The 8,788-nt window shown below is 40.1% G+C and overlaps 1 protein-coding gene across 3 annotated transcripts in view; it reads right to left on the reverse strand.

Annotated features, from left to right (window-relative positions):
• The window catches only part of pak5 (p21 protein (Cdc42/Rac)-activated kinase 5), a 62,958-nt gene that overhangs the window by 26,392 nt on the left and 27,778 nt on the right, over nt 1-8,788 (reverse strand). For 2 of the 3 annotated variants that reach the window (XM_035679055.1, XM_035679053.1), the window contains exons 2-3: nt 7,179-7,402; nt 4,981-5,025 (exon numbers count right to left, since the gene is read on the reverse strand). In XM_035679055.1, the coding sequence (XP_035534948.1) occupies nt 4,981-5,025; nt 7,179-7,382 (249 nt within the window). In that variant the 5' untranslated portion in view covers nt 7,383-7,402. The remainder of the gene's footprint in view (nt 1-4,980; nt 5,026-7,178; nt 7,403-8,788) is intronic. The other variant, XM_035679054.1, reaches the window with a different exon arrangement.

The following is an 8,788-nucleotide window of genomic DNA, read 5'->3' on the forward strand; positions in this document are numbered from 1 at the left end:
CACTGTCACGCAGTGAGACAGCCTTGCTCCTGTCTGACCCAGACTGAATGTCCAATGTCATTTGTGGATGAATTACAGTAAAGAAGACTACATTTCCTGTTATCTAACACCAAAACTGTCACAATTTGAGTTTCACCAAAGCCACAGTACTAAAAAAGTATAAATCTATAACACTAGATGACTCTTCAAACAAAACCAAAACAAACAAATCAACCAAAATGATTTTAAATAACATAAACATTTTTAAAAAGCAGATACTGGTAATGCACCGTACAATTCTGGATGCATTTTGTAGCATATAAGGATGAGATATTTTCAGGGCAGCTCTAATGGGTTTGACAGCACAGAGATGTTCAGTTACCTAAAATACCAGCGAGCTCTCTCCACCTACACTACCTACAGCACATGTAACCCACAGCCGAATGCAAGAAGTTTAGGCATGTACTCTGGAGGCTGTCAGCAGTCATTCTGGGAAATGCAAGAAATCACAAACAGGAGAAGAGAAAGACAAGGCAGGCTGAAGAGGAGAAGGCACATCAAGAATGTAAAGTACATCTTCATTGCATAATAACTCCTGGAATGCAGTGCTCATCCTGGAATGATACATCTGAAAATGTGTCTATCCGAAGGGTGGATTTCACCTCTGAGTCTTTATTACAGAAAATATGATTAAGCACATATGGGCCTCCACTGGCTTCTAATGCAAACCAGTGATGTTCACACCCTGCACGTCATACTCTCACTTGCCACATGGTTCCCTTCCTGCAGTCCCTGCAGCAGTAACACCAACAACAACCTGACAGAAAAACACCAATTTATCCCTAAGTGGCAACATCATCCTTAATGCCATCTTCCCCGACCTTTACTAAGAAAACTGCCTTTGAATATGTAATTTAAATGCAGACAGGCAGCTTCAATTTGCCTATATCCAATCTGTCTATAACATTAATCTCATATGTCTGATTTTGTTACAGCTGCCATCAAATGTCTCCGAGCCTCGCTGTCCTTATCTGATTAATCTGTGGGAAACCTGTGGATCAACTCAAGCCATTAAACTGCTATCACACTGACTTCACACCCACGGTGGCATGAGACTGAAATTGATATTATCATGAAGTGTAAGAGTCGTACTGCACACAATTCAAGCTGAACATTTACTACGTTAGGTGGCACTACAGAGCACTGTAATGTTAATTTTATTTTCAGAATATAATATAAGTCTGTGCTCGGCTGTATTTGCTTTTTAAGACCAAAGGAATAATATGAGAAATTCGGATGTCAGTATATACAAGAGAGGGATCTGATCTTCACCCAGGAGAGTAGCATGTTATTTGAAGAAGAGAGGGGGTATTAAAGAGAAATATCCACCTTAAAACATGATGCTCATATATTATTCTTGTGATCCCTTCAGGCTCACTTGAACATTTTTCTTGTACAGCTAGTGTAAAATTAACAGGAATCATCTTTAAGTCGGACTTATGATCGGTCGGTCGTCTATGAAATCCCTGTAAACTATTTTTTTCCTTTTCTCTAACTGGCTTACTGATGCTGATGTCCATGCCTCGAGGGCTGCTTGATAAGATTTGATCAAGACATAGAATTTAAATTGCTTTCAAATAAAACATGCATTGGGGTTAAAGTGGAAGTGAACTATCATTTCTCATGTAGATTATTTTTACTCTTTCTGCAAATCAAGTGGATTTTGGCTATAACTTCATTGGCTACTACTACTCTATCTTTACTCAGTATCCTATCTTTTTGTCTGAGATGGAAAAGTCTGGCATTGGCAGCCATTTTCCTGACCCTGTGTAAAACAGATAAACTTTAATGCTGTTGTTTACTAGGATCCCATTATAACTGTGAACTGTTAATTCACTCTGGGTTTTTATGGCTTTGACCCATTCTCTAAACACTACTATTTGTTTGCCGTATTGGTTATGTAGGAAAAATAAATCTTTTGTTGAACACACCTTCTAAAACCCCAAGATGCACAGTCAAATGGTATCCTGTAAAGTGAGTTAGCAAAGTGTTCAACTGAGGCAGGAAGTAGGAGAAACTGCTCCAACTAAAGTTCTTTGCTTTTACATGGGTCATCCATCCTATGTAGGCTATTCAGTTTCTCTTTTAAAAAGAACCGAGACATCTGATATTGGCCCACGGTTGAGGAAACATGAGAAAATAGGAACAAGGAGATAGCATTAGCAGGCCCAAGCACTCACACGAACAAACAATTACATGCATATCAACACACACACACTGTACTTACACAAACCCATCTACAAACACACACACACAACATCATGGTAAATTACCTCCTCAGCTCTATAGGAGCCTGCAATTTAAGGGTGTCAAAGTCAAGGTGCAACATGAGACTGCCATTAATAATAGCCCCAGCACTGCCTCTGCCGGTGCTAACGAATGCAACACATTAACGCACATCCTCGAGTCACACAACAACCCACCCACATACATTCACACGCACCCACGTTTGAACCATCCACGGCAACATCAAAACAGGATATGCAACGTAAAAATGAAGACGTGTTGCACAGAGGTACTTATAGTGCGCTTACTCATGCACCACCACACACACTTCAAATTGTCAGTCTACAGAAGCTTTAAGAGCACAATGTTTAAAACATGGAAATACTGTTAGGGCATGGTGTTAGCCTAGACTTCTGGATTAGCATGTGTGCTGGGGGCTGGTGGAGGGGGGGGACGAGAGCCAAGGCTTTAAGCAATACTAATGCTCAGCTGAGATGAGCGGTCTGACAACAAGGCTACAAGCCTTGTGAATAAACGAGTGCACAAGCCAGGGGGCAGAGGTAGCGGTTATTTCAGCAAGATGACCACGCCGACCTCTCTAACTGCTCTACGTGCACACACTCACACACACACACACACACACACACACCGATATATATACATGCATACAGACAGGCAAACATGCACACACACTATTTTGACCTTTTACTGTACTCTGTCCCTCTGTACTGTTCGGAGAGGACAGCACTGGAGGTCTGCCAGACTGGAGACCGCTTCATCCATGCCTTCCTGGTGTGTGCACAAACACACACACACACACAGTCACACACACACACAGTCACACACACACTTAGTAGACAGAGCTGGGGGAGTCTGCCAAGCAGAGAAAACCTTATGTCAATCAAGTGTCAGGGCACCCAGGGGAGAAGTATATCAGTCCATGGGTGAGACACTATAAATAACCCAGCCCACCTTTGGAGGCAGGGTCTCACACACACAGACACATACCTATACACACACACGCTAGCATACACACAAATACATGCACATACACTCATACTCTCATGAGATTGATAAAATACCTTTAGAGAAAGACAGAAAAGCAACTATTTTACAAAAAAATCTGTGTGATAATCTCAAAGTCAAATGTTTTTGAGACAGAAGTACAGAACAAGTTAGAACTGATTAAGGCCTGAATTGTTTCATTAGTGTCTCTAATTCAGAGCAAACATCTTCCTTCATTTGCTTCTTCAAACTAACAATCATACACACAACTTACACACAAGTTTGTAAGTTTGTATTCTTTAAGTTTACATGCCCTTTGGATTTGACGTGGGAGTAAAGTGACCCTGACTTCTAAGTAACATCAAACTACTTTCCAGACTAGTCTGATGATTTTTATTTGTATAAAATACTTAAAGTAGAGCTGCATTCAGATGAGAGTTTTTTCCTCTAGCGGAGACTGTGTGATAATCAGTCATTTTAGTCCGTGATTTCCTCCCCCTTACCCCAGTAGTAGTTACAGTCTCAAATACAAACTGTTTATAAGCAAACCTGTTGGTCCTCCTTGTAAATCATTTTACTTTTGTTTCCTGTGTCAAAGTAATGACTTGATTTTCCCTTTGAAATATCCTTGTTTATTTAGAACTGAAATTTGGCACTGGCTCAGAAGCTGTCCGGAGCAATAACTTTGTTACTGAGGAGAATGACAAATATTTTATTGTCTACCTCCTCAATTATTAGTTCTTTTAATACTGAGCTATAAAATTATGTGACTGATATGGGCAGGTCCTGTTTAAGTCTATTAATTCAAAAACTGTTGGCAAGCACCTTGTGAGTAACTACTTAAACAGCTGGAGAAAACTGAGCACAGACTTCAAGGTTAACAAAAAACATCCCTGAATTTGACTTTCAAAACTTCCTTTGTACTCTCATATATGTCCATGCACACTCTCAAATCTTGACTTGAGTGACTTGTTTTGTACTTGGTCAGTAGATTTGTACTGATTTGCAAAACCTCAGTGTTGATAGTATATCTGAAAAACAACCCATCCAGACCAAATCATGCTTCTACATTGTGTTTGATTATTTATTTATATAGAGATGGCAGGAGAGAGGAGAGGAGAGGGAGAGGAGAGGAGAGGAGAAGAGAGGAGAGTAAGTCAGCCTGACTAGGCTGGTTTGGGTTGGATCACGAGGTGGATCATAGAAAGGGTTTTCCTTACACATGCATCCCTTTTATAACCTGTTTTTAACAGAACAGTGGCCTGCAGCAGAGCAGAATCAGCTGCTACGGCAACATGCACTACACATCTCAGCACCCATCATCTCATCACCATCATCATTATCATCATCATGATTATTATCATCATTATCAATGGCGACTCCATAGCAAGGGGAGAAACAAGGGAACATGCCGCTACAGTTAATCTTGTCATTTCTGGGGAGGCTCATGCGAATGAAGAAAAAGGACAGTGGAGATGAGGCCTAAGAAAAGACTTGGCAGAGCAATGTAGTTATGTCATGTGTGGAGTCATTCTCAGTGTTTCTCCCTGTTCCTGCTGACACACCACCTCCACCTGAATGCATGGCAGCAGGCAGCAGAGGAAAGATGTGGAAACAAAAGAGCGGAGTTGTGACTGTGTGAGAGCGACCAACAAAAAAAAAAAAGAAAGAAAAAAAGGGTTATAAACAGAAGGGAAGAGGAAGTCATACTTTGGGCAACGGCGTTTCGGATGACCGGACTTTCTTGGGAGATATCTGTGAAGAGAGCAAGAGAATTATTTTCTTGTTTCCCCCTCTTCAGAGATATCTCCTGTGGCATATTGCTGTTCTCTGTTACAGGACTTTTGTGGATGTCTGATCATGTATTTTTCTGTCAGCGGGACTTGTAATTGGCTCCTCAGAGGCTAATATATAAGTTAGCTTGATGATTAATGCTCACAATAGTGCGTTTAGTTTACAGTTTTAGATGTATTCAAATGCAACCAAGTGCTGCAGTGCTTTATGTCAACTTTCAACGTCAAAAATGAGCAATTAGTTTGAAATTGACATGTTTATGGGGCGGGTGTTCTTTCTAGGTATTATCAAGGTCAACAAAAATGGTGTAAGCAGGTGTTGTAACACACACAGGAAAGGGTCCTACATTTAACAGCTGAAGGGCAGTGGGTCACACATGCAGCATGACGGGACCACAGACAGTACAATGGAAGAGAAAAAACACCACATTTTTAGGAAGTGCCCCAGTGAAGACCCATGAGGCCTATTACAACCTCCAATACCTCCAGTATGCATAAGAAGGGCCTAAAAGCAATCAGTATGTTCTGCTACAACCCAAAGAAAGTTGCACAGAAATATTAAGGAGCATTTTATCAAACAGTTTGGTGTGTATAAATGACTATAATTAGCTACAGCCCCTTTTCAGTTAATCAAATGTGTCAGATGTAATATGTTAAGAAGAACCAATGAACAACAACACATCAGAGGAGACACTCGGAAGGTTCAGAGACAAGAGGAGACACACAATCACAGTCACAGGGGAGGTAAGAAGGAGAAATTACACAGCCAAATGAAAAAGAAACAGCAGTTTGCATTAGGGTTTCTGAGATTGTGACATTATTTAATGGAGAAGTTAAATAAGGTAATGTCTTTAAAGCTGCATTAAGCAATGTTTGACCAGCAGGGGGCAGAAAGTCTATGGTTTTATCAAGTGCCTCTGGCTAACGTGTTAGTAACCATTTGCCTACATACATATACAGCAGACACAGAACAATATGAGCGTTCAACTGAAGTGAACTCAACTGCTCAGAAATTATCCATCCATCTATCTTTATTTTGTATCATTTTTTTTACATCTTAGAGTAAATTATATGCTTCTATGAGAACTAGTCCTAGTGACACAAATATCTCTGTCTTTGACTGGTGGATGCTCAGCTTTCCACTCAACTTGTTCCACTCATTAACCTAATTTCTCTGCCACTTTGCACTTTACAGTGTTGAGACTCAACCAAACAGTGCACCCAGTAACATGGATTGGTGTAGGGGAATTACAGTACAACCTTGTTACTAAACTGTGACTGTTACAAGCTGTAGAACAAAAGCAATGAGCCAAAATAAGATAGAAGCAACAGAGAACTGAGTTGGCTGTTTAAATGAGACTATATAACCTTTGTTAAACAGCAGCTGTGGCCACAAATTAATGGCACACAGAATTTTTCTTTGTTTCACTAGTCCGTTTCTTTAAAGATATAATCGTGATGGTGAGCTGGTGGAGAGGGAGTGGAACAAGACTACAAGCAACATATTTCTTGGTAACATATTGTGGTTATTACTTAATGTAAACCACTGAAATATGATACATATAAAATATACTATAATACATGCAAAAATGTTGTTTAAATCTTTTTTGGCACTATTAGCCCTTCAAGGTCTTTCAATGTTACTTTAATATCACACAATTGCTTAATGCAGGTTTAAAGCTTTATAATGTACAATGATAAGACTATAATTTCATATACTAGGGCAATTTGAATAGTGTGAAGTGGCCAGATGGCACTGGAGAATGATCTATTTTCCCTCAGAAGAAAAACAACAACTTGTGTAACAAGTGGAGGATGGAGTGTTGAGATACAGCGACATTGAAGTGAAAGATATACACAGACCTATGCAGAATGAAGATAGAAGAGAAGAAGGAGAAGAAAAGTAAGAGGAATAGTTTCAGAACAGTGGTGGGGATAAAAAGATTGTACAAATATAAGTTCATATATACAGAAAGAGCAGGGGTGTGTGGTGAGAGTGGGGGAGAAACAGACAGATGAAGAGCAAGAGATGCAAGAAAAGTGAGGCGAGCAATAAGACAGAAAATGATAATGATTAGTTCTCAGTTTGATGCCCTTTGCACATTCACACTCTACCTTCATTGGTGCCAGCTGGATGGGGGTGATGTAGGAGGGGTCTACCATGGGCTTGGGGCGGTTGGCAGTGTCTGCCAGAAGGCTCTGCCATTGCTGTGGCAGCCCGGTGAACTTCTGCTCCCGCGGGTCGAAGCCTGTGTGGACCCGGTGCTCAAAGTTAGACGGAGCTGAGATCTCCAGCCGTTTCTTCTTCTTCCCAAACATGCTGGAAAACCCTGGCAAACCTGGCAAACCAAGGGAGATAGTTGTAGATTAACACTGATTTACTTCAATGAAATAAACCACAGATGAAACCAATTACTGCACATTCTCTGTAATGTCTATTGAAGACTGAATACTCTTATTTTGAAGGGCAGTGCAAGTGCAAGTCTTCCTCAATCAGCACTCCACTTCAGCCTGTTTAGCACAGTGACCTTGAATGCATTCACTTAGACCTTATAACTGTACTGTATATGGGAGGTGTGACACTATATTAAGTTGAGTATATGCAGAAGAGTGTGTTAATGATCTAGTTTGCTCCAGAGCATTATCAAATGTGAACTATTCCTCTGAAAATAAAACATAATATAAGCCACGCAGTAGTTTTTATTGCACACACCAGAGCGCAAGTAAGACGTATGAAGGTTTTTCACATTTAATGAGCAAGTACTGTTCAAGGGTCTCTAAAGATGCCATTCAGTTGATGCATTAAAATGTGTCATGCATAAACCTTATTAAGCTTTACTATATCCCATTATACCAGTGACTCTGTTTTTCATCAGAAAGTAGACATATACTGCATTTCTTTAAAGGTTATATATGCAAGATTATGAACATTTATATACCAGCAAATGACTATTTTCTTATGTAAAGATATTGGAATTGTGGCGTCCTGAGCAGAGGATGACATCACACCCCCTCTGGGTATGTTGTTCCATGAGCTGCTCTGTGCTTTGTTTCTACAGCTAGGATGGCCAGGCACGTATGCATTTAAGTCCCTATACTTGTAGTGGACGTACTTTGATGGCCGAATTTGTCCCCTAGGATTACGTAGCAGACATTGTCGCCTGTTTCGCAGATATTTTCACATGTAACTCTGTGAATAAAGGGTTTATTTCGACCAAACCAGCGCTGGTGATTGTTGTAAAGACTAACAACTAGAATTTTGGTTAGTTTGATTTTGTTTTAGTCCAGTTGGAAGTGTCTTTTACGATTATCTGCCAGGTAAACTGATTGGTTTTGTCAATGGACTTTGGTTGGGTAGCGCCCAGTTGTTTTGGTCAGAGAATTTTGTATGTATGTATATGTAGGCTATCAATTGCAATTTTGTTTGGGAGGGCCTGTCCAAATCACAGTTTCTTGCAACTTAATTTTAAGATACCTCACTTTAAGGTGGCCATTTATAAAATCCAACATCACCACCATTCTGACATTGTGGAAAACAACCTTATTGGCCTTTCTTTGTTTTGTTTGTTTCAATAAATGTATACCTGCTGGGTCAATCTCCATTCAACACAGTTTTGAACTCTCCAACAAATAAACAGAATAAAAAGAAACAGTAATCACAGGCCAATCTCTCTCTCTCTCTCTCTCTCTCTCTCTCTCTCTGCAGTAATCACAGGCCTCTCTCT

Source organism: Morone saxatilis, unplaced genomic scaffold, assembly GCF_004916995.1.
Source record: "Morone saxatilis isolate NCDOM2014 unplaced genomic scaffold, NCSU_SB_2.0 Contig7, whole genome shotgun sequence".
Classification (NCBI taxonomy): Eukaryota; Metazoa; Chordata; class Actinopteri; family Moronidae; genus Morone; species Morone saxatilis.